Source organism: Elephantulus edwardii, unplaced genomic scaffold (assembly GCF_000299155.1).
Source record: "Elephantulus edwardii isolate Elephantulus edwardi_28Jun2011 unplaced genomic scaffold, EleEdw1.0 scaffold00014, whole genome shotgun sequence".
Classification (NCBI taxonomy): domain Eukaryota; kingdom Metazoa; phylum Chordata; class Mammalia; order Macroscelidea; family Macroscelididae; genus Elephantulus; species Elephantulus edwardii.
Window position 1 is genome coordinate 11,177,293 of NW_006399764.1, and position 27,062 is coordinate 11,204,354.

Consider the following 27,062-nt stretch of genomic DNA (forward strand, 5'->3'; position numbering starts at 1 on the left):
TCCTCAAGTGCAATGTCTAGAATGGTTACAAAATAGCACCATGGAATTCATTACCAGCGTGTCAAGCTTAAAGTTTCTAGCTTGCTGATGTTGGTAGGGTGGCCAGATTTCATTCTCTCCACTGCGAAAAAGACTGTGTAGAACAATCATTTAATTTTGCTGCTGCTGTCTCTTGTCTGTTAAATGGTCATGCATAAGTCATTTTCCTAGAATAAGGTGAGATCTGCCTATTGCTATGTGCCATGGAGTTGCTTGTGACTCACAGCAACCCTATGTACAACAGTTCTGAACCCTGCTCTATCTTGAGCCAACTTCATTGTCTCCTACACAGCTATCCCCATTACCCCAGTTACTGAATCATTCCATCTAATCCAGGGTTTTCCTCTTCTGCGCTGTCCCTCCACCCTTCCAAGCATGATGTCCCTCTCCAAAGACTGATTCCTCTTGGCAATATGCTCAGAGTATGTGAGATGGAACTTCAAAATCCTTGCAAGGTTTCATCTTCTCCAGAAAGACCTGTTTGTTCTCTTAGCAGCCAATAGTATGTTCAGTATTCTCCTCCAGTACCACAACTCAAAGACATAGATGATTCTTCTATCATCCTTAGTCATTGTCCAGCTCTCTGATGCACAGTAAGTAATTGAAAAGACCACAGCTTGTATCAGGTACACCTTAGTCTCTAGACTGGCACCGTTGCTCTTCAGCACTATAAAGATCCACCTACATCTTGTCTATGTGGGAAACTGAAGTTGTGCGGGTGGAAACAACCTACTATAAGGGTCTGGGAGGGTCTATGGGGCCAAATGCAATGTCAAAATAGTAAATAAACATTCTTCTATGCAAAAAAGTGGGGCTGGGAAGCACAGATGCTCATTTCTACTCAATGCAACTTTTACCTCAGGAGAGGAGGCCTAACTGATGTCACACCAGTGCTAAATGGGATTCCCCCCCCCCCCAGAAGCTAGTTTTGAAATGAAGAAAATGATCCCGAGAGGGTTGGCAGACAGCAGACCTCTGGGCCGCGGATGCTGCGGGCGCCTCACCTGTGTTGGCGTGGCTTCCGATCCGCGCCTGGTAGAAGCTGTGCAGCATCATCCAGGCCAGTGTCTGCCTCTCTGAGTGCTGCACGGCAGCACCGAGCACATCGGTCAAGTGCATCAGGGGGAACCGCCCTTGGGAGATCAGGTACAGCTTCACGAAGGCAGCCTTCTCGATGTTGCTCTGAAAAAAAACGGCAAGTTGTTCGGTTGCTATTAAATGATCTGAAGTAGCTACACAACCTTCAGGACCAGGACAAAAACAATGGTGAGTCTTGATGTTGACAACTACCCTTAAACGCTAAACCAGCCAGTTCACAGTATGTTACCTCTTATGTTATATTAAAATATCCATGCACAGAGGGCTGTAATATCACTTCCTCTGTTTTTCTTTTCCACAACAAAATCCCACAAATGCTCAGGTGTGTGTGGTGTTGGTTTTTACTATGCTAAACTCACTGCCATTACTTGACTGCAACAGAGAACTGACACAATAGGCTTTCCAAGGCTTTCAATCCTTGCAGACGCAGGCTGCCACTCTGTTCTCCCACAGTGGCTGGGGGGCTGGGGGGGGGAGGGGCTTGACCTGCCAGCCCAGCAGCTACAGGGGTGAGGAAGTGCTGGGTACTCAAACACTGTGTCACCAGAGCTCTTTAATGAAAGATCCTAACAAATGGCACCTAACAAATACAGTCCTTACCATGTGCAAGGCATTACCTGTACACACTGAGCAGTTCTCAAATTCTGGGGACCCCCTCCAAGCCCTTTGGGAAGATCCGTCAGGTAAAAATTAGTTCTAAAGTACTACTAAGACACTTTAAATTTTTATACTGTGTTCGTACACATTATCACTCACAATGTGAAAACAAAACAACAAAAACACCCAAACAAAAACAAACCCCAAAACCCAACCAAAAGTAGGTGAAACTGCTGGCACATTAGTGAACCAAGAGTGGTGACACCACAGTCACAAGAACATGGAAATAGCCCAAATGTCCAACCACAACCAGGGATTGAGAAATTGTGGTACAATTGTGGAAACAGTGACGGAATGCTATGCAGCACTTAGGAACAAAGATTTCGAAAATTACTACATAACTGAGAGACTGGAGGGAATTATGCTGAATGATCTAACTCAGACTCACAAGGGCAGATACTATAATAGATATGTTATAACATAATACTATAATATATATGTTAGAATATAATACTATTTATATTTATACACACACACACACACACACACACACACACACACACACTATAATATAATAATGGGCATAAGCCCATTACTTTAGCAACAGATAACTAGTAAAACATCTATGAGGATCCAAGGAGGGAAAGGACGGGAGCAGGAGGGTGAGGGAGGGCAGGGGGTGGGAAGTCACAGCGTTGCACGTTGCACAATTTGGTGAGGGGAGGCAGGGGTGAGTAAAGGAAATGGGAAAGATCTGGCAGGGATCTGGAGAGACAGGGTGATGGTGGGCATAGTTCAATGGTGATTAATTTTATAAAACATAATGAATGAGAATGACTATATGAAACACAATGTACACAAACTTTGAAAGTGAAGCAATTTCAAGTAAAAATGAGAAAGAAAAAAAAACCAAAACAAAAAGGTGGTGACACCGAATGAAGCAGTTTCACTGTGTTCCCTTGGCCTTCACAGGTAAAGCAAACGGACAAAGCAGGCATTATTTAAAATGATGCCTAAACCTCTACCCTGAGTCCTCATCTTCTGAATATGTGACAGAGTGGGAAGGACATGTGATGAGCATTTGCTGTACGGCCAAGTTCGATGGTTACTTCAGGCCTGAGCTGTGAGAGGAAGTAGCCACGTTTCATTGAACTTGAAAGAATTCAACTACTTGAGAGACTGACTGGTAAACTATGGCTATTAAACTGGCGAACAGATTATTTTCTTGAAATTGAAGGACGTGGACCTATCACTTCAAGGAAAATCTCTGATAGCATTTTCTGCCCATGATAAAATCTGAGCTTCTGAGTGAAACTAGATTTTTAGAAGGTGTCTAACTGCCCTCACCAGCTAAGGTGCTCTGGGGGTGCTATAGTTAACTGTTCAGCACTAACTAAAATGGTATTTTGAGCCTTCAGGTTGTTCCATGGAAGGAAGACATGGAGGTCTATTTTCAGGTATCTCAGCCTTGCAAACTGGCGGGAGCAGTTCTACCCTTCTTACAAGGGTTACTATAGGTCAGAATTGGCTCAGTGGCAGCGATTGTTGTTATACACCAATGAGTTGGAACCGACTCATAGCTGATCCTCCAGTGGGTTTCCAGAGGCAGCTGGTATATTTGAACAGCACATCTTGACAGCACAACTCCTTACCACTGGGCCCCCACAGCTCCCTTCAAAGGCAGAAGGTTTGAGGAATTATTGTTTATTTCCAAGAGCTTGGTTTCCATATACGAAGACTTAATAATCTCGCCAGACATGCTGCTTTATTACTGCATCATGAACTCCATCAATGTGTAGATCTACAAACTCAGTGATTCAGTATTTTCCAAGGGATTAGGGTATGATGCTACAAAATCTTGCATGAGCAAAAGGACACGCTATAGGCGGAACCAACAGACATATAAAGGTTCAAATCTACCAGTGGCTCCACAGGAGGAAGATGGAAAATCTCCTCCTGTTGTGATTTAGAGTTGTGGGAAACCCAATGGAGAGTCCACTAGGAGTCAAAAGGGACTTAATGGCAATGAGTGAGTGAGTCAAGTATCAGCATACGACCCAGATAAGTGAAGGCTCTTTTAAGAGACACTAACACTGTCTTGAGACCATCAAGCTTTTGAACCAATGGGATACCCACTTAATTCTGATAATAGCTATGATTCACTATTACTAATGCAGTGAATCGAGGGAGCTCTGGGAGCTTAGTGGTAAGGAATTGCACTCCCAGTACAAAAGTATGCAGTTCAAATCCACCAGCTGCTCTGCGGCTGAAAGATAAGTGACAGAGTCAGTCAGGGAGTCTGCTCTCTCCATCCTACCTTATCTTACTTCTTCCCAGGAACGGCTAGGTAACACTAACCTCAACGGGACACACAAACTCTTTAGAAGCCATGAGACATTTTAAATGGCTAGTCAGCAGCTTATGTGAACAGTATAGCAATCTTCAGCTCCAGGTACCAAGAAATAAATGATATGTGCATTACTTGGCAACTGTAACACAGAATCAACTTGCTAGCAATTTACAATAACATATTACATGATTGTAATAATATTATACAATGTATTACATAAATGTAATATAATTATGCTAATAAATAATAATTACCAGGTACCCTGCCTTGAACCAGGCACTGCTCCAACTACTTAACATGGATTTAAGAGGCAGATGGTATTTTGATCTACCTTTACATGGAAGACATGGAGGCAGAGCAAGATTATGAAATTTAATTGGCATCACGGTGCTAGTAAGTTGTTGGGCGGTGCCCTTGAGTTGACTCCGTCATCTGCTGGGGAAGATGGTCCGCAGGTCCTTATCCCACAGAGCACCTGGATGCCTTCGACTGCTAACTGGCGTTAACCACCGAGAGTCTGGCTGCTGCAGCACCTTTGCTAGTGTATTACTGAGTCAGGTTTCAAAACCTCAGGAGTGAGGCTCTGGAACGCTCTCTTGTAAGCACTGTGTCAGAGTGCCAGTCTTTGCTTGAAACAAACTAGTCTTTTAAATGGAGATGTCCGTGTGTAATAGTTTTCCGAATCACCTGTAGGATTTGTTTAAAAACCCAGGCTTCTGGGCTCCATTTCCAGTTTCTGATTTAGCAGGCCTGGAGTGGAGCTAGATCGATTCCCAATGTCGCTGATGCTACTGGTCCAGGGACCACACTGTGAGAACCACGGCTAAATGATACAGAAATCCAAGGATTCCATTAAACAGGCAAACTTGTCGTAAAGAGAAATAAGTGATGAGCTGTTCACTAGTAGGGAGCACATAGCTTTCCAGACCTGTGCAGCCTGTAACCTGTGTAACCAGAGTTGCTGTTTTTGAATCAGTAGATCTATTTATACTACAATATTGTTTATCTGCAATTCAAATTCAACAGGGGGCCTCGCATGTTTGCTTTCTGCTCACTCGCTCCTGCGCAGAGTCCATGGAGCACTTGTTCATTACTGGGTGCCAAGGCTAATGGTACTTTTTGTACAATCAATGACTTTGCTTCCGCTCCAGAAGGAACATGTCAGGTGTGAGAATGGCGGCTGTGTAGGCCTTCCATGCACCACAAATTCTTTGGTCAGGATACTCCTACTCTCGTGGATTTTGTGTTGAAGAGGCTCTCCTCTATTTATTGTTGTTGTTATGTTCCATCAAGTCGCTTGCACCTCATAGTGACCCTATGTACAATAGCTCTGAACCCTGTCCTGTCCTGGGCCAATCTCATAATCTCCTATAGACCTAATCCCATTGTTGCCCATAAAAATCTGCTGCTCTCAAGATGATTCTGACTTATGGTGATACCGCGTGTGTTACAGAACCATGCCTGTCATGTTTATCTTTCATTATGACTTTCCTAGCCATTGAACTTGACTCTGACATAATGGGTGAGAACAGAGAATAGGGCGTGTTAGCATATCCACAAGGGGCCTGGCTATCTCACCATTCCACAAGGGGATTGTCCAATCCCATCAACCTGGAAAGGGATTTGCTAGTCTCGCCAATAAACTGAGCAGCTCCAGCAGCAGATGAGACCACCAGTGAAGATGAGATGCAGAAGCAGCAGCGGCAGCAAGAGACTGTCAGGACCACACATTCTTGTTCCTGTTATCCCTATGGCGGCAGCAACCATAGCTGGACCAGAGAGATGACATGAGATGGGCTTTGGTCTGCTACAGCACTGAACTAGAGCTAAGAGCCATTGCTCAACTTTGTTGGACAAATGAGGGTGGGTGGCCACAACTGACAGGATTGAGAACTTTGTATCATTGGCTTAAAGCCACAAGGTTCAGGCTAGGTTACCTAGTAGCACATTCCGGAAGCCGTCCTGACTCTTATAACCTTTTGACTTTCCCAATATGGCTCTGTGTGGTCTGTGAGTAAACCAAGCTTATGGTTTGGTGTTTTTCTGTTTTGTTGTGTTTTTTTTTTTTTTTTAAAGTAGATAGCCAGGCATTTCTTTCCAGATGCCTCTGGGTCAACTACAACTTCCAACCTTTTGGTTAACAGTCAAGACTCTTAACCATTTGTACTACCAAGACACTCTCCATCCAACATCCCACCCCCCACAAGTGGCACTAAAGTGTTCTCAACAAAACAGGAGAAACTGAGTTAAAAAGCTACTCATCTATCTTTCTAGCCACACTGCATTTATTAACCATCAACCAACCGAGGCCAGACTCCCGCCCCCACGGGCAAATATAAGAGCAGGCTTCTGAAATGAATGAGTAACAGATCCCGGTAAAATGAGCTTCCCTCAAAATGATACTACAGTCATCTCTTCAATTGTAAAAAAAAAAGATCTATTACCTTAGTAATACGGGTAACTCGATTGGCATCATCATCTGTTATTTCTGAAAGGCACTTTGCTACAGTGATATACAGCTCTATGTCACTTCTCTGGTGGAGAAAGGAAAAAAATAAAGAGCCAACCATGTCAAAATATATTGTAACATAACATGTCTCAATGTTCTGTCGAATTATTATTTTTTTATCCCCATGTGCCCATGTTGATGAGAGTTCTATTTTAACCAAACCAAAACATTTATTCAATTTTTATGATCTTAAAGACATCTTTTTCTGTCACTTTATGCATTTGTTTGGCTGGGATTTTCACCCATGCCTATTAAAATGCTGTCACGCCAAATGGATTTGCAACCTCTTTGACAAACTCTCATTTGCAGTCTGGGGGATGGAAAAGGCCAGTCATATGGTGGATAGAGTGCACTGGACCACATAGCCCAGGATCCTCTAGGCATCAGGGCAGAGAGTGTCTCAACTTGTTCTTCTCCTACAGGCATCTGGCAAATAAAATAAAAGGTCTTCCAGCACATTTCCTAGTGCAGCACTGGGGGCCTTGCTTACAGCTTGCTTAAAACTTTGCTTCTAACTATTCAACCTCAATTTAGCTCTTGGAAGCAAACCGGCTGCTAAGTGAGGAATGTGGTGGTTTCTTACTGGCCTTCCCACTCACAGTCTTAAAACATACTCTTGCCTGCTGTGCCAATAATAAAAAAAAATCCCAAACATGAATTGTCAGGAATGTAAATATTTCTTCCCCTCACCCGAATCTTATTTGGCAGCAGCTCGAAAATCTTCCCGGCAGCGTCGTAGAGCAGGCTCCAGAGGTGGTGGGTAGGGCTGGGCAGCTTCATGGCCTGGCTCAGACCTTGCAAGGCACTCTGGCAGAGCTCAGCATCCGAAAGTGGGGAGGTGGCTTGAAAAACTGCCACCATTAAGTTTTCAACAAAAGCCAGGATCTGCTCGTCAGACACATGTTTTATCCAGAGGGGTGCAGACACCAGGAGATACTTCTTAATATTCCGCTAGAAACAACACAGAAGACAAGAGACGTCAACAGGCAGGTCCACATCTGTGCGGCTCAAAATCTGCAGGGCATCACTGTGCTGGAGGATCGTATGAGAGATAAAAGGGTCCGGTTACTTCTTGCTCCTTCATTTTTGCACGGCTTCCCGATGCAACTGGATCACCAGAGCATGCCTCTGTGACTGCTGCAGTCATTTCAGATCAGGCCAGGAAGATTCGTGTGGATATAAGGTATCTGTCAATCCATCTGGGATGAACACCAGGTAAATCTTAGAACTTTTCAGCAAAGGGGGATAAACGCTACTTCAGGAAGTACATGACAGTTGCTATTCAGTTTTAAAAGGTCACATTCCTTAGCAAGAAAAATCCTGAAAAAGGCTCAATGGTGCTGGAAAGACAGTATGAACACAACTATTTGAAACCTAAGCCTTAGAAACATGAGCTGCACAATAACCATACTGAGATAATCTGCAGGTTTTATTAATCAGCAATCAGCTTACTTCCATTAGGAAGAGGAGCTAATGCTAAGAGCTTTGAATAATTAAACCTTAAACTCAGGTTTCATTAGACTTATTTTGAAATTCTAACATTTGATAACTCAGGAATATAGATTTGCCCAGATAAAGCTGGGCAGGACCCCTTACCCTGTCCTATTGCTGAGAACATACAGAGGGTGAGAATTTGGGGTCTGGAGCCTGACCAATCAAGTTCTATCCCAGTTCTTCCACCTACAACTTGTGAAATTCTGGGAAAGTTACTTAACTTTCTCTGGGCCTCCATGTAAGAAATGGGGGAATAGTAATAGCATCCACTCTTTATGAGCTGTGGCAAACATAAATTAGAGAAAATATTTAAAGTACCAGGGTCGCTATGAGACACAGGCAACTCAACAGCAAATAACCATAACCATAACCATAACCATAACCATAACTATACCAAACTATAACAACAACAACCAGGAGCCCCGGTAAGGAGCTCTGGTGGCCTTGACCATTGGGAGCTGTGCTGTTAAAGCAGAGGTGCCAGCAGTTCTTCAGAAAAAAGACAGGCAACCTTGTGCAATTTACCGCTTTAGAAACCCAGTGGAGGGCAGTCATCTTCTTCTACAGAAGGTTGCCCGTGAAAACGGGCTGGGAGGCCCTCAAAATAGGACCAGGGACTAGCTGCCTCCACAAAGTAGAGTCGACCTTAATGACATGCAGGGAAGTGTTTGGGAACTTCCTTTGCTGGCAGAGCATGACATCATCAAGGAGAAGAAACAGCTGCAAACATCCACTAATAACAGGAGTGTGGAATGTAGAAGCATAAGCCTAGGAAAGCTGGAAACAATGGCATGGAGTACATAGAGATTGATCTCTGAGGCCTCTGTGAACTGAAAGACACTGGTATTGGCCATTCTGAATCAAATAACCATATAGACTACCATGCCAGGAGAGACAAAGTGAAAAGAAGTGGCATCACAATCATTGATATAAAGATCTACCCTGTTAGTGAAATGTATCACTGTTAGTGATAATATACTCGTCACATGTTAACTTCATGCTGTACAAAAAGATGAACTGGAGATATAATAAGAATATTTATTTACAAACTTAATTTGTCAATCAAGGTAATTAGAAAAGCTATCATCAAGGCGTATGTCGGGAATAGCACAGGCCTAAAAGAAAAGTGGAAGAATAACTAAAATCTAGAAAAATTCCCAATATTAAGAAAACAAGCTGTTAGCCATGCTTGATATAAAATGAGGTAAAATGATATAATATTAAGAAAACAAGCTGTTAGCCATACTTGATATAAAATGAGAAAAGTGGAAGAATAGCTAAAATCTAGAAAAATTCCCAATATTAAGAAAACAAGCTGTTAGCCATGCTTGATATAAAATGAGATATCACATGGGTTTAGATTTGCCGTTCCACTTACAAGCTCTGGTGGCTCTATGATAAATAACTTAGTGCAACTGCAAAAGTATGCAGTTCGAATCCAGCAGCTGTGGGAGAAATAGGGGTAATCTCCCAAGCAAGTACCTGCCTCTGAAAACCTGCTATCGGTCGGTTCTGCCTCAATGGTATCCAACAACAATTATAGGCTATGAAAAACTTTACCTTTTCATTTATCTGTTTATTTAATCTGTAAAATGGAAATATATCTCTTGGAGGTAAAATAGACACAAATGACTCATTCCTGTATGTTTTCATTCTAAAGTCTTTTTAATGATTTATGTGAAATCTGAAAGCAAAATTACAGATAGAGGAAATATGACTGGTGGCCTGAGGCTGAGGCTGAGAGTAGGGATTCATTGCAAACAGGCCCAATGGCACGTGAGGGGAATTCTTGATAGTGGTTGAAAAATCTGTAAATTTTCCACAACTCCCCAACTGAAATGGATGTATCATCTTATGTGTAAGATATTATCCAATATAGCTATTTAAAAAAAATCCACCTTCCAGGGGTGTTGGGAGATAAGGTTGGTAAATGTTTGGTATCTACAGGCCCAGAACAAGTGCTCAGAGAGTGGGAGCGAGCTGCTCCGAGGACACAAGGAGGTAATGTCCACAGGCGGAGAGAGGATGCAGGCCCAGGAACATCCACCTTTCCTTAGAGAATCAGGAGGAGCATGAATAGTAAACAACACAAACCAGTCAAACAAAACCACTACGTAGGCACTGAAGGAAAGACACTGAAGAAATAAGAACAAGGCAGGGGACTGTTTTTGAAGAATTACAATCTAGAACAGGAAAAGTTCTGGTGGCCTACGAGGTGAGGAGTCGTGCTGCCCACCCAAAGGCAGCAGTTTGAATCCACCAGCTGCTCTGGGGGTGGGGGGGATGCTGGGAAACCTCTTCCCATGTGATTCACAATCTCTAAACACCCACTGGAGGGTCAGCTTGGCTCCAACCTGATGGCAAAGAGTTTGAGTTTTGGTTTTTGAGAACAGAAAAATAACAGGTCAGATCATGGGGAGAATTCAAAGATGAGCTCATGGAACATATTCCATTTGTAAAACACTAAGAAGTTATAGAATGTAAGTTTTCTGACCCAGTCTGAAATGTATTCAAACTATATATACATCTTTACTGATTTCCTATCATTTTTTAAAAATCTCACCCTATTGATCCTTGGTATATAGTATATACCAGCCCCTCACTGTCACAAGCATCAGGCTGAATCACTTCTTCAGCACAGGAACCCCACGTCCTTTAACTTGATGTTCAAAAGCCACCAAACTTTCAAGGTTCACCTTACTTGCTGCCTTCTTTATAAAAGGGAAGGATTATATACAAATGAATCCAGTGCCTTTGGAATTTCTTATTTCTTTGTATCTATGTGAATGATTACCTCTACTATAAAATGAAATAAATATTAGTTCAAATGGTCTCCCAACTTTCTAACTATGATTCTGATAAAGCTGCTCATCAGTTTTTCTGATCATCAATTCGTGTTTTGCAAAATGTAATCTACAATCCTCTACCTTAAGGCTATTGTGAATTTCTAGTGAAATAAAGGCTATAAAGGCCTAAAAGTGTGACTGACACATCAGCTCAATTCATCACCACTGTGCTGGATCTGACTCATAGTTGACTCTCCAATGAGTTCCCAGAAATTGTAAATCCCAGGGGAGAATACGGTTTATCTTTCTCTCTTGGAGTAGCTGGTGGATTTGAACCATCTGCTTTTGGGTTGGCAGCAAAACTCCTTACCGACCAGGCCACTGACGTACTCAAATAACAACTAATACCCAAAGACTATGTCCAGGTTCACAATGAGTTTGGATGGATCATAAAGAAACCAGTGTTCTAGTGCTGTGGTACTCTAGCACACTGCCCAAGCCACCAGCACCTTAGAATGTCCAACATGAATGGTAATGGTTATGGTATGATTCCAAATCTTCCCATCTGCTGGCCTGCTATTATCAAGCCCTCAATTTAGGTAAAATCTCATTTGTTTACTCAGGATTTTGAGAACACAATACACAAATGAATAATAATATCCTCCAAGAGAATTGTAGCTCCTATTGCCCAAAGCCTTAGTTATACGTACGCTCAAGCCATGGATTAGTGGGGGCATCACCCATAAGCCCAGCAGCGCAGCTGCATTCTGGGATGACTGTGCCTGGGTCACCATGATTTCAAGGCACAACTGTTGGATCTCTTCACCTGAAAGAGCAGAAAGGAAAGAAATCTTAGAAGTACAATTACTTTTCTGTCTGTTTTTGAGCCTTTCATGTAGCAAATCAAAGCTGTGTAACTTCTGCTGATAAAACAAAACTTCAGTAAACCAAAAAGTATTCCAAGTGTCCTTTAAGTTATGTGTCCACTAGAGTCAAAGTCCAAAATTGACCTCCAACAGGCAAGGGGCTTGTACTTACCGGGTAGTTTTCTTTTCTAATATTAAGAGAAATCTACAACCTGCGTTATGTAGATGACACAACCCTGTTTGCTGAGACTGGGGAGGACTTGAAACATGTGCTTCAGTGGGTCAAGGACTGCAGCCTTCAGTATAGAATGAAACTTAACATCAAGAAAACAAAGATTCTCACCATTAAGCCAATTGGCAGCATCATGATAGATGGAGAAGAGATTGAGATTGTTAACAATTTCAGCTTGCTTGGTTCCACAATCAACACTTACGGCACCAGCAGTCAGCAAATCAAAAGATGATCTGTATTGAAAAAATTCTGCACAATCTGGAAGGACCTCTCCAGAGTACTGAAGAGCAATGGTATCAGGCTAGAGACTAAGATGCACCTGATCTAGGCCATGAGCATCACAATTACTTGCTGTGCATCAGAAGTCTACACAATGACTAAGGATTATAAAAGAATCATTCATGCCTTTGAGTTGTAGTGCTGGAGAAAAGTACTGAATATACCATGGGGTGCTAAGAGACAAAACAATTCTGTCCTGGAGAAGGTGAAACCAGTCTGCTCCTTGGAGGCAAGGATTCTGAAGCTCTGGCTCACGAACTTTGGGATGTTGCCAGGAGGGACCAGGCCTTGCAGAAAGACATCATACTTGGAAGAGTGGAGAGACAGGGCAGGAGAGGAAGCCCGTCATAAGACGGACTGACTCAGTGAGTAGGGTAATGGGGTTAAGAAGCAATTCCACTACTAGGAATATACTCTAAAGAAATCCGAGCTGCCACCCAAACAGATATATACACACCCATCCCATGTTTACTGCTGCATTATTCACAATAGCAAAGAGATGGAAGCAACCCAAATGCTCATCAACAAATGTGTGGATATAGAAACTATGGTATATTCATACAGTGGAATACTACACAGCACTAAAAACCAAGAAACTCGTAACATATTATACAACCGATGACCCTCTAGGACATCATGCTAAGTGAAATATCTCAGTCACAAAAGGACAAATACTGCATAAGATCCCTGTTATAAAACAGACTTACTAAGAAAAGAAGGGATAAATAATGACTACTGCATATAAGGAATATATAATAAGGCATTATGCATGCCTAAAGGGATATATATTATTTATTTCTGATAACATGGTCTCTTTTAAATCCGGCTTGAATTTCAGACAGTTTTCTATTGCTGTACTGTTTTAGCTGCTTTGAAATATCCTCCAGCAAGATTTTGCTTGCTTATGATAGTAATGATATTATTTGATAATTTCCATATTCAACTGAATAACCTTTATAGCAATGGTAACAAATATTGATCTCTTCCAGTCAGTTGGTCAGATTTCTTGGCACAGCCGGATGAGTATGTCCAAGGCTGCATCTGTTTGTTGGAATATATCATTTGGTACAATAGGTATGTACAACAATTGCCCAGAATAAGTGGGTTATTACAAGGAAGACTTGAGGGAGGGAGGAAATTGTGCAACAATGAGAGACTATATAAAAAAAAAGTGAACTGCAGGAGGGGGAAGGGGGGTAAAATGTGCAACAATGAATGAACAAAAATCAAACTCTTCTGTAACGTTTTGTTAAAAATCACAGCTAAAATAAAAAAATATTTTAAAAATGTAAAAGTAAAAGAAACTGGCTCAAGATGCAGCAGGGTTCAGAGCTGTTGTACACAGTGCCGCAAATAACTAGATGGCACATAAGAAAAACAACAAGAAGCACTCAAAAAGTTCTGGTGGTGGTATAGGCTTGGCTGCTAACTATAAAGTTGGTTGTTTGAACCCATCAGATGCTCCACAGGAGAAAGGTGAGGGAAACTGCTTCTATAATAGAAAAAGTTTACCCAGCTTTCCCTATGGGGAAGTTCTACTCTGTCCAAGTGAGGTGGAATTAACTTGTTGGAATCAGTTTTGTTAGTGATTTTAAGCACTCAAACACTACAATATTGAGAAAATTCTAATAATGAAGCTTCTGTGTTCTATATTTCTCTCCTTTCCACCATGTCACCAGCTGATAAAGAATTTTACTTTGGTCTGGAATGACTTAAAGTTGTAGTCACATTCATTAAGATCACGTCTTTTAAGTAGTTTGATTCACATTCATTAAGATCACGTCTTTTAAGTAGTTTGAGTCTCATCAGCAGAGTTATTTCCCCAGACAGCCCCTTTCTCCTTCTCCTGCCCCTCCTTGAAGATTTTTACTACAACACACATTTTAAATAGATCCCACAGCAGTGAAGGAAGGGCAAGGCAACACCTCTTTCCAATAAAATCTGTGAAAGTGCAGAATGGTAACATGCTACCTTACACAGGGGCTAGGCTCATAGGAGAAAGAATCTAACTAAAAAATTGTGTCATGATAAAAAAAAAATTTTATCATGAAAGGTATCCTTAAAGTGCACAGAAAATATAGTACATAAATCTTTCTATACATAATATGTAAATAAGCTCTCTATTATAAGTAATAGAGTACTTAATAAAACACAGGCACATTTTTACAACATAGTTTAAATTCTTTTCTGTTTCCTTTTAGTGCAGGGGATATGTGCATGAAATGACACTGGTCTGGTGGCCTAGTGGTTAAGGAACCGCCCTGAATAATAAAGACAAAGGGTTAGAATCCATCAGCTGCTCCGTGGTAGAAGGATGGGCAATCTTCTCCCGTGCAATTAACTGCCTCTGAAAACCAGCTGGAGGGTTAGCTCCAACTCGATGGTCCACAACAAAATGCTAACTCCATGCTGTATAGAAAAAGGTTGTTGGAACTGGAGCGTAGGTGGGTATGTCCATGTCTCTACTTTCAATGAGCAGGGTAACGCCCATATCCTAATCTTCTGACTGGTCATGTACATTCCATGGCAAAAATCACTTTTGTGATTAAAGTTAAAGGGCTCAGAGATGGGTGGATTATACTGAATTGTTTGAGTGAGCCCTTAAAAGTACAAAACCTTTCTGGGCTGCAGGGAACCAGAGAGACAGCAGGGAGAGAAGGTCTCCACCTCAAGTTGCAAAGGCTTCTTGCCAAGGACTCTGGCCTGAAAAAGCAAACATATTCTCTAGAAAGTAAATACGGCTCTGCCTGCATCTTGATTTTCGCTCACTAAGACCCATGGTGAACTTCCGACAAACAGAACTATAAGCGTTCTGTCACTGAGAGTAATTAAAACATTGTTAAGTATCACATATGATGTTCCCTTGAAATCAAGACTTCTGGACATATAATATCCATGCCATAAACTCTACTAATTGTATTGTCTTGATTGAGCTAATATGACGTCTCTTTAAACCTTCTGGTTTTCACTCTCAGCTGTTTATAAAGAGATTCCATGAAAGTAACTCAGCCAGCCCACCCATGAAGACAAACTTCAGGACCTCAGAGGTCTATCCAGTCATTAGTGACATGTGACATAGCATCTGACACAGCCTCTATTTTTCTATTTAGATCAGATCCTACAGAGTCTGAAGACCTAAAAACACTTGAAACTTACCAAAGTTTAGTCTCATCAGTGGAGAGAGAAGAGAACCCCAGTTCACAGGAGGGTACTGGTAGTTTTCCCCAATAGATGCTATGGGCTTCATCACCACTTTAAGGAGGGGAGGAGGTACAGACTCTGGACCTGGAACAGAAAGGGAAAAAAAGAAAAATAAGCACCTTCACAGAATAATGAATACAGAGGATGTCAACTTCCCCAAGTTTGAAAGGATTTGTTATCACATTTTCAATTGGGCTAACCCTTCCAACTGGGCTATTAATTCCAATCACATCTGTATATAAACTTACCTTGTGTCCTCTGCTATTTTATCATTTAAAAAAGTTTTTTGGCCACAATTTTTCCTCTTGCTGGGATGGTGCTCTTCCTTACTTCTACCAACCAAAACAAATCAGCTCATTGCCATCAAGTCACAACCAACTCAGCTAATCCTCCAGTAGGTTTACAGAAACTGTAAATTACACGGGAGGAAACTACTCATTTTTCCCCCTCCTGTGCTACAAGCTAGTGGACTTGAAGCACAATGCAACGCCTTACTGACTATTCAACCGGAGCTACGTTACTTCTACCAGAGAGGATAATTACTGACTACTCAGGAACATCCCCTTCCCAGGACTAGACATGACCTAAAATAACCATGGTCATGTTCTGTAACATGTGATATGTTGCCTCTCTGACTCACCAGTCTCTGCAACTGCTGAACTCCAGAGACGGTCCCACAGGCTAATAGCTAATCCATAGACTAAACAAGCCACCTGAAGTATGTGTTCCATTAATATTTTCTGGTTTGGAGGGAAGGGGGGGCAGAAGGGTGTTACAGAGAGCTCGTTGTACTCTTGGCCCAAAGGTGGTGTCTTTGTGGCAGTTCCCCTCTGGAGGTTCGAATCGACCAGTAGCCCCTCAGGAGAAAAAGAGCTAATTTCCTCCCATGTGGTTCATAGGCTCTGAAAACCCACTGGATGGTCAGCTTTGAGTGTTCAACTGTCTTTTCATTTGGAATTGAGAAACTGAGACACTGGAGCAGTTATGAAGGGAACCACAAGATACTGTCAGGAGAGATTGAAATAACCTAATAGTTACATCCAAGCAAAGTAACATGGAGGTCAGAAATGATGTATAGGAAAGGAGAAAATGACTAAGAAGCAGTAGCATAAGCAGTAAAAACAGTAGAATTAGCAAGAAGAAACACATCCACCAGAAAGAGAGGGAGAAGGAAGGAACGGAAGAGGTAAAAAACAAAAACAAAAACAAAACAAAACAAAAAACAGAACTCAACAGGAACTAGAAAAAAATGGGACGAGAGGTAGAAAAGGGAAAATAGCTCCAGAGAAGGAAAAAGCATATAAAGGGAGCTCAGGCAGATTCTGAAAAAAGCAAAACAAAATTAAAAAGAAGTGCAGCTAAAAATAATTTAAAAGAGAAAGAACGAGTTGCTCTTGTTGTAAGGTACTAGTTAGTCAACTACGACTCATATTAACCTTGTGAGTAACAGACTGAAACCCTGTCCTCTCCTGCCTTATCCTCACGATATCCACCACGCTCAAGCCCCCTGCTGCAGTCACTGTGTCAATCCATTTGATTGATGGGCTTCTCTTTTGCTGATCCTCTACTTCTCCAAGTATGATGATGTCTTTTCCCAAGATCTGGCATCTCTCAAAAACATGCTCAAAGTATGAGAGATGATGTGTCTCCATCCTTGCCTCTAAGGAATACTCTGGTTGCAGTTCCTCTAAGACAGATTTATTTATTTTGGCAGCTCATGGTGTATTCAATACTCTTTGTCAACACCACAATTCAAATGCATCAATTCTTCCTTAGTCATTCATTGTCCAACTTTCAGAGGCACAGGAAACCAATGAAAATACTAAGGCTAGCATCAGGTGCACTTTAGTCTTTAAACTGACACTCGTGTCATGTTGGAGAGGTACTTGACAGTGTATTTTTTCCACTGCTACGTGTCTTTTGATTTTCTAACTGCTGTTACCATGTGTGTTGGTTTGGAAACAAGTAAAAGGAAATAACTGATAACTTCAGTCTTGTTTCCATTTATCATGATGTTGCCTATTAGTCTAGTTGGTGGGGATTTTTGTTTACTTGATGCTGAGATGCAATCATGTCGAAGGCTGCAGTGTAGATTTCGATTCAAATCATCTTCACTTTCTGCAATCAAGGTTTTGTCATTTGCAAAAGCAGGTCACTGAGTAGTCTTCCTCCAACTCTAATGCCATATTTTTCTTCACAAAGTCTAGGTTTGTGGTGATTTGATCAGCAAATAGACAGAATATGTATGATGAAGGATACAAACCTAACGGAGTCAGAAATGGAAAATCAACTGTAAAAAGGGCCATGGGGGACAGCTATACCTGACCTTTACCAGCTCCACAAAGGGGATTTGTTCCTGACAACAACACTGCCAACACAGTCAATTCCCATGAGGTCAGACATGTCCCCCACACTCCCATACCTATTTCTACTCAACTCAACACCAATCTTACTACTTTACTTGCCACAAATCTATTGCAATAGGTCACAGACCACACGAAACCATGTTAGGGAAATAAAAAGGCTATAATTCATGTTCGTATCAGAAGACATTGCTCAGTCAGGACAGCTGCTGACATGTACTCACAGGTACCTCAGCCTTTATGAAGTCTCACTGCTTTAGGCCAGTCCTATCAATTACGGCTCCCCTTTCCCCGGTCCTCGAACAAACTTAGGCAAAGGCTTTCAGCTTTGGTTCTCCATGAGGTAGAAATCCCAAGGTCTGCTCTGTCTCATGTTAGGTGTCTGGTTCTATGCTTCTGTTTGCTATGGCTGTTGCTCCTATAGGTAAAGGTCTGGTCCGCACAAGACTCTCTGGCCCAAAGAATGTTCTACATTCTCTTGCTTTTTCATCGCTGGTGGGGAGGATTCTCTAATTCTGTTGCTGGAGGCACTCAATTTAATGGTGAGACTAGCCAATCCCCTTGTGGATTGGCAGGAGTGGCCAATCCCCGTGTGGATAGGCTAATATACCCTATTTGCATGTTCCCACCCATCCACATAGCAAAGTTAGAGTCAATGAGTAGGGAAGCCATTCTGACTAATAAAACCTTAATACCACAAGTCACCAAAGAGGAGAGGGAGAGGTAGTAACAGAAAAGGAAAAACAGCTGCAAAAAAAGGGAGAAACATAAAAAAGGGAAGCAATAGGCAAAGCTTACGGGAAAAGAAGAATAAATAGAAACAGAAACGGGGAGAGCAGAAGCTGAGTCAATCAAAGAACAGCAGCTGCAGAAAAGGAGAAGCTAAACCTGCAGAAGAAACAGAAGGTTCAGCAGAAACGGAATGTGAAAGCACGGAAAAAAGGAGGAACAGGGTAAAATTTGCCTAAGAAATAGAAGGATCAGCACAACTAAAAAGGGGGAAGAAGAGGTGTGGTCAAAAAAAGGAAAAACAGCTGCAAAAGGAGAATTAGCATAAGTGGAAGCAGAGGCGGGGTCAGGAAAAGAAGAGCAGGTGCAAAAAAGGAGAAGCATAAAAAAGGGAAGCAACAGGCAAAATTTACAGGAAAAGAAGAATCAGCAGAAAGTGAAATATGAGAAAGCAGAAGCAGAGTCAGCAGAAAGAACAGCAGCTGCAGAAAAGGAGACGCTGACGGGAAAGAAGCAGCACGGGGAAAAAGGAGAAGCTGACAGGAAAGGAGAAGCAGAAACTAAACCTGCAGGGGAAAAAAGCAAGCTAAAAAAAATTTTAAAAGGAGGAAGTAGAGGTGGAGTCAGAAGAAGAAAAACAGCTGTTAAAATGGAGAAGACATACAAACAGAAAAGGAGAAGTGAAGGCAAAACTTATCTAAGAAACAGAAGGATCAGCAGAAACTAAAAGGGGAAGTAGAGATAGTCACAAGAAGGAAAAAACAGCTGCAAAAAATAGAAAAGAAGCAGCTAAGATGAAACACAGGCGGGATGAGAAAACGAAAAGCAGTTGTAAAAAAGGGAAGCATAAAAAAGGAAACAATAGGCAAAACTTATAGTAAAAGAAGAATAAGCAGAAAGTGAAATACAGGAAAGCAGAAGCAGAGTCAGATAAAGAACAGCAGCTGCAGAAAAGGAGAAGCTTAGGGAAAAAGGAGAATCTGAGAGTAGAGGAGAAGCAGAAGCTAAACCTGAAGAAACAGAAAGTTTAGGAAAAAGTATAAATGAAGAAGTAGAGGCAGTGTCAAAAGAAGAAAAACAGCTGCCAAAATGAAGAAGCACAACAAAAAATAAGCACCAAGAAGAGAAGTACAGGGAAAAGGAGAAGCACTGAGAAAAGAAGAAATAGAGGGGGAAAGGAGAAGCATTGAAAAAAGCAGAAGCACTGAAAAAAGGAGAAGAAAAGGAAAAAGGAGAAGCACTGAGAAAAGGAGAAGTACAGGGAAAAGGAGAAGCACTGAGAAAAGGAGAAATAGAGGGGGAAAGGAGAAGCATTGAAAAAAGCAGAAGCACTGAAAAAAGGAGAAGCACAGGGGAAAGGAGAAACACTGAGAAGAAAAGAAGCCCTGAGAAAAGGAAGCAAAGGAAAAAGGAGAAGCACCGAGAAATGGAGAAGCACAGGGAAAGAGAAGGCGTTCAGAAAAGAAGTGCAGGGGAAAGGGGAAACACTAAGAAAAGGAGAAGCATGGAGAAAAGGAGAAGCTCAGGGGAAAGGAGAAGCACTGAGAAAGGAGAAGAAAAGGAAAAAGGAGAAGCACTGAGAAAAAGAAAAGTACAGAGAAAAGGAGAAGCACTGAGAAGAAAAGAAGCCCTGAGAAAAGGAAGCAAAGGAAAAAGGAGAAGCACCGAGAAAAGGAGAAATAGAGGGGGAAAGGAGAAGCATTGAAAAAAGCAGAAGCACTGAAAAAAGGAGAAGCACTGAGAAAAGGAGAAGCACAGGGAAAAGGAGAAACACTGAGAAGAAAAGAAGCCCTGAGAAAAGGAAGCAAAGGGAAAAGGAGAAGCACTGAGAAATGGAGAAGCACAGGGAAAGAGAAGGCGTTCAGAAAAGGAGAAGTGCAGGGGAAAGGGGAAACACTAAGAAAAGGAGATGCATGGAGAAAAGTAGAAGCTCAGGGGAAATGAGAAGCACAGAGAAAAGGAGAAGCACTGAGAAAAAAAGAAGCCCTGAGAAAAGGAAGCAAAGGGAAAAGGAGAAGCACTGAGAAATGGAGAAGCACAGGGAAAAAGAAGCACTCAGAATAGGGGAAGTGCATGGGAAAGGGGAAACACTAAGAAAAGTAGAAGCATGGAGAAAAGTAGAAGCAGGAGAAAAGGAGAAGCTCAGGGGAAAGAAGCAGCACTGAGAAAAGAAGCAGAGGGGAAAGGAGAAACATTGAGAAAAGGAGAAGTACGGAGAAAAGAAGTAGTACAGGGAAAAGGAGAAGCACTGAGAAAAGGAGAAGCACTGAGAAAAGGAGAAGCACTGAAAAAAAGAAGCACTAAGAAAAGGAGAAGCATGGGGGGAAGGAGAAGCACAGGGAAAAGGAGAAGCATTGAGAAAAGGAAGAGCACTGAGAAAAAGGAGAAGTATGGGAAAAGGAGAAGTACGAGGAAAAGGAGAAGCACTGAGAAAAGTACAAGCATGGGGAAAAGAAGAAGCATGGGGAAAAAGGAGAAGCACAGGGGAAAGGAGAAACTCAGGGAAAAGGAGAAGCTCAGGGGAAAAGAGAAGAGCAGGGGAAAGGAGAAGCACTGAGACAAAGAGAAGCTCAGGGAAAAGCAGCAGCATAGAGAAAAGAAGCAGCTCAGGTTAAAGGAGAAATACAAGGAAAAGCTCAGGGAAAACAATGACTCAAAAAAAAAAAGAGGCTTAAGCAACGCCTACAGAAGAAACAGATTAGCAGAAACTAAGAGTAAGGTTGCTGCTGCTGGGAAAGTCTGCAGTTAGGGACCTCTCTAAAGTAATCAAGAGCAATGGTGTCTCTCTGGAGACTAAGGTGCACCTGATACAGGCCATAGTTTTTGCAATCACTTGTTATGCATCAGAGAGTTGGACAATGATTAGGGAGGACAGAAGGAGAATTGACGCCTTTGAGCTGTGGTGCTGGAGAAGAGTACTGAATGCACCATGGACTGCCAAGAAAACAAACAGATTCATCCTAGAGAGGGTTAAACCAGACTACTCCTTGGAGGCAAGGATTCTGGGGCTTCGTCTGACATACTTTGGACATGTTGTAAGGAGAGACAGGTCTTTGGAGAGGGACATCATGCTTGGCAGAGTGGAGGACAGCGCAGGAGGGGAAGACCCTCTATGAGGTGGATTGATTCGGTGACTGGGGTAATCGGGATGGGTGTGTCAGAAGCAGTGTGATTGGCACAGGACAGAGCAGAGTCTAGGGCTGTTGTACATAGGGTCGCTATGAGTTGCAAACGACATAACAACAACAACAACAAGAGTAAGGTGCGTCTTTGGAATTTTCAATTGCTTTGTCTGTATCTGAATGTTGGACAATGGATAGGAAGACCAAAGAAGAACTGATATCTTTGAATTGTGATGCTGTAAACAATTTTGAAAATACCATGAAATAACAAAATAATCAACAAATCAGACTTAGAGGAAGGACAACCAGGGAGACAAGGATTCTGCATTCTTCGGAAATGTTGTTAGGATGCGCCAGTCTTTGGAAAAGGGACACCAAGCTTGGAAAAGGAGGTCAATTAAAGAGGAAAGCATTCAACAAGACAGGTTGACACAGACATGACAACTGTGGTGTGAGCAAGGCTGAGATTGTCAGGATGGTGCAGGACAGTGCATGGTTTAACGTACTGTTCAGGGCTCATAATGAGTTGTAGTTTACTGAAAGGCACCTACTTGTAACAAAACCAACTGTGACGCTAAGTGTACTGAAATGACTTAGATCACCTCTTTTCTTCCAGAGGGGTTTCGGAGGCTGTCACTGCCTGGGAGGAGATTACTCAGACTCTTCCCTTGGAGCAGCAGTCGGTGGATTTGAATTGTCTGCCGTTGGGTTGGTAGCGCAACTCCTTACCCATCAGGCCACGAGAGCTCTTAAATCTACTACTAGTGCTAATTATAGCTATGGTAACACCTTAATCTGTCTTTTTTAGAAGATTTAAAAAGCAATGACATCACACATTAAGAGGTCTTCTGGCATGTTTTATAGAATGTGACACTAAAAATCTACCTTTCCTCTAACTCTTCCATCATCTTTGAACTAAGCTTCAACACCCAGAGCAATATCTGCAACAGTATGACAGTATGATGAAAAACAGCAGAGAAAAATGCACAGGAAAGGCAGTGATGAGAGACACGCCCAGCAAAGTATTTGGAGTATCCTGTCTGCAATAAGGAACTGAGACTTAGTCTACAGAACACTGAGGTCTCTAGAGATTATTAATTGGTTAGACATATAACCAAGTGTGCGGTTAAGACTGAATCCATACAGTAAGGTAGGCAGATTCAGAAAAGGCTAAATCAGAATGTTTCTTTTGCTCACCTCTGGTATCTAGTTCTAGTACGAACACTACTACTAGTTACCTGCTAGTAACTACTAGGAATGGAGAAACTATTTGGTAGTTCTATGCATTTTGGCTGGAAGTATGGAAAGAGAAGAAATTCCAGTGGTTCAAGGAGAAAGGTACCCTTGTTCTTCCCCAGATGTTTCCAGCAGAGGACAAGAGCATGAAATCTAAGCAAGTCAGTGGGTCAGTGCTTTATCTTTCAAGAGGAAATCCAGGAATGTTTTAATAGACAATGGATTCAAAAGGAGAAAATCTAACAGGACTTTTAAAAAGGATCCAGACATTTTAAAATCTAGATACAAAGTTGCTTTAAATCTTTCATTCAGTTGACAGGCTCAAAGAACCCTGACATAAATGGCGTATTTGAACATAATGCATTACAACATGATCCATTATCAGACCAGCTTTGGCTATATGAAGCATCAGATCTCCGTATCACAATGCATATGTGCGACCACTGTAAGTCTGGCCACATAAGGCTAACAGCTGGTGTTAGAGACATTCTCTGTTTGCTTTTGTGTGTGTGTGTGTGTGTGTGTGTAGAGAGAGATCTTCTCTTGACACAAAGCAAGGAAGTATTCAGAGAATGGCTAGGTCATGCAAGAAAGAGACTGAGCTAGGTTGAATTGACTCTGACTGGCCACACTTTTCTATAGACTAAGTCTCTCCGTTTTCAGTGTTGGTCAGAAGCCAATTTGTTTAGACTATCCAGTCAATATAAATGTGCAAAACATACATTTGAAGACTATTATCACATTGCCACACACTTTTTAAACTGACGACCGTGCTTAGAAACACATTTCGCCGTCATTTGCGGCAACGTGTTAAGTGTCAAGTAGCCTATTCTAAGCATCCATGACAAACTTATTGCCATCGAGTTGGTACCAACTCACAGCTGGCTCTCCTCGGGGTTACTGAGGCTGTAAACTGCACTGGAGGAGGATGCCTGTCTCTTCTGTGGATTTGCTGGTGGGCTGGAATCACCAGAGAGGTGAGGCTCTCGGGTTAGCAGTGCAATTCCGTAAAGACCAGGCCCCCAGAGTGATGAGAAATGTAGGTGTTGTTCCTGTCCTTGAGGAAATACAGTATAAAGCAAAAGATGGACTTACAAAGAACTAGAACTAATTACATATATGCACTGCCGTATACAAAATATATAGGGACTCATCACACAGGAATCTAACTCAATCTGGGATCATCAGAAAAGCAACCCACCCTCCTCTGCCTCCTCATTCTGGACCTCCTGTAGGGGAAAAAAAATAAGTCAAATGATAAGGAATGAGCAAGGTTTTTCTAGGCAAAATCAGTAGAAAACAGAAGCAGAAAAAAAAATGTCACCAGACATTTGTCAAAACTGAGATGTTGTTACTAGTTACTGTGAGCAGATTCTGACTCTTGTCAAGTCTGTGCGTGCCAAAGTAGAGTGCTCCACGCTTTCAAGGCTGTGATGCCTGAAGAGGACGGCTAGGCCTGCTTTCTAAGCTGCCTGGGATGGGTCTAAATTGCTGGCCTTGGCTAAGAGTTGTGAACTTAACTGTTTGTACCATCCAGGGACTCCAAGAGATGATTACCTCTACCAAGGTAATCAAGACAGCTGTTGAAAAAGTGAACGATTTTGGTAAGTCAGTGAGACATTCTAAGTTGGGGAGAGTGTTCTGAGTAAAGGTCAAGGACGTCAACAATGTTCAAAGTCATCAAAAATATGCACATTCCCTAGGCCCCACCCTAGAGCCAGGAAGGCTGCCAAGCAGGGTGGAGGCAGCCCAGTGGAGGTCAGCACCTGAGTCAGTAAGACAGTTCAGTATGGCTGTGGTTTGGGGGACTGGATATATATACAGGGGCTCTGAACACATGAGTAAATGCATTTGAGAATAATGAGACCCACATTTCCTGTTGTCAGAGAAGAAAGGTACAAATATGAAAACAGGGAAAGGTAGAATGAACTCTGGGAGCTGAACTGGAATTGGAGGTATTTGGTATAAACTAGTGCTGTTTGATTGATATATATATATATTTATATAGTAGATATACCATACATATTATATAATATATATCATATAAATATACCAGCAGCCAGGAAATTAAAAGGTGCATTGCCATGGGAAAGTCTGCTGTTAGAGACCTCTCCAAAGTGCTGAAGAGCAATGGTGTCTCTCTGGAGACTAAGGTGCATCTGATACAGGCCATGGTCTTCGTAATCACTTGTTATGCATCAGAGAGTTGGACAATGACCAAGGAGGACAGAAGGAGAATTGATGCCTTTGAGCTGTGGTGCTGGAGAAGAGTATTGAGAATAGCATGGACTGCTAGGAAAACAGATTTGTCCTGGAAAGGGTTAAACCGGGTGGCTCCTTGGAGGCAAGGATTCTGAGGCTCCGTCTAACATACTTTGGACATGTTGTGAGGAGAGACAGGTCCTTGGAGAAGGACATCATGCTTGGGAGGGTGGAGGGACGGCGCAGGAGAGGAAGGCCCTCTATGAGGTGGATTGATTCAGTGACTGGGATAATGGGGATGGGAGTGTCAGAGACAGTGCGATTGGCACAGGACAGAGCAGAGTTTAGGGCTGTTGTACATAGGGTCGCTATGAGTCGCAAGCGACTTGACGGTACATAACAACAACAACAACAACAACAACATATCATATATATTATATAATATATATCATACATAATATATATATAACAGATATGAAAGAGTGTTGGAGTGTATTTATGCACATTTTGTTCCTAGCTTTAGGAGTAAATACTTCACCCTGCAATGAGACACTTTATATTTAGATTTGAGCTTCTAAATACTACCTGGCTAATTAAAGGGCTGAGATGGGCCTAAAGTACTCAAAGAGTAACTGGGTCAAGTAAAAAGACACAGAACGAGGTTGAAGGGGCTCTGATTCGCCACATTTGGGTCAATCTGAGGATCAAAATAATGAAAAATTAGATAACACAGAATGAAATAATACAGGAATCCACACTAACATAACATAATGAAAATAATGATCATAATCAGTGATTCATAATAAAAAAATAATGATCCTAATCAATGATTCATAATATAAAACAATGATCATAATCAATCATTCATAATCAAAATAAGGAATAAGTAGATGGCACAGAATAGAAATAAAATAGGAATCCACACTAACATAACATGAAGGAAGAACTGTATGGGGGAGAAGATGAGTTTCCTTACAGTAGACTGGTTATAGAAAAATGTAGATGGAACAATGGGTGTTAAAAAGCCACTTTTTGAAAAAAAAAAAAATTTTTAAAAAGCCACTTCTTGGCAATCATGGTTATAATAATTAATTCAGGCAAGAAACAGTTGTTGATGAAATGAATAATGAATTAAGTATGAAGAAAATGAGATTCATTGGTTATTATGGAGAAAGAACTTAATAGGGAAGCAGCAAACTTGGAGGCATCACCTTATCAAAGTGATCAGAATTAACAGACCGACATGACTTCTCTGAGGATGAAGCGAGAAGAGCATAAAAAGCCGATTTTGTGATACTCCCAACAAACTCTAAATACCCTCGTGACTCTAATACAAAGAGCAACAAGCCAAATGCAAGTCGAGGAACATTGCTGAAAACAATTTTTTACATGTAAAAAGAAGTTTTCATTAAAGGCATAGTAGGTTAAAGGAACTATTCTGGGTTGAAGGAGACAAACCAGACATGAGAAAGACGTGCACGATTCTGGATTAGATTCTCTTTCTATTAAAGATACAGCAACAGTTTGTGAAATAGGAGTAAGGTGTCTGGATGAAACAAAATACTGAGGTTTTGTAACTGTTTTTGTAACTTTTCTGTGAGTTCAAATTAGTTGAAAAGAAAAAAACAACAGTTGTTTTTTAAATTTTTTTTTTTTTAAAAAAGGTGAAAATGGGGACAAAGATGTGTGAAGGTAACGGCCAAAAATATAAAAACCTCCCTAGGATAGTAAGCAAATGCATGTAAACATGTTCCCTTCTTCTGGTGATAAAATGTGAATTAAAGCAGTCTTATGGTATTATGTTATACCTGACTAGTTTTTATTGTTGCCATTTGTGTATCTGGATATTGGCTTGCTTTCTACTATAATGAGGGGTTTACTCTTTGTTTTCCAAGTATTGTTAAATAAAATGACTCATAATCCTTCTAAAAACTCTGTAAGGAAGATTCAGTAATTTTT

The 27,062-nt window shown here is 41.5% G+C and overlaps 1 protein-coding gene across 1 annotated transcript in view; it reads right to left on the reverse strand.

Moving 5' to 3' along the window:
- The window catches only part of FOCAD (focadhesin), a 282,657-nt gene that overhangs the window by 12,370 nt on the left and 243,225 nt on the right, over positions 1-27,062 (reverse strand). Inside the window, exons 35-39 of the mRNA XM_006881273.1 lie at positions 15,407-15,535; positions 11,584-11,699; positions 7,284-7,544; positions 6,529-6,618; positions 1,044-1,221 (exon numbers count right to left, since the gene is read on the reverse strand). Of these exons, the coding sequence (XP_006881335.1) occupies positions 1,044-1,221; positions 6,529-6,618; positions 7,284-7,544; positions 11,584-11,699; positions 15,407-15,535 (774 nt within the window). The remainder of the gene's footprint in view (positions 1-1,043; positions 1,222-6,528; positions 6,619-7,283; positions 7,545-11,583; positions 11,700-15,406; positions 15,536-27,062) is intronic.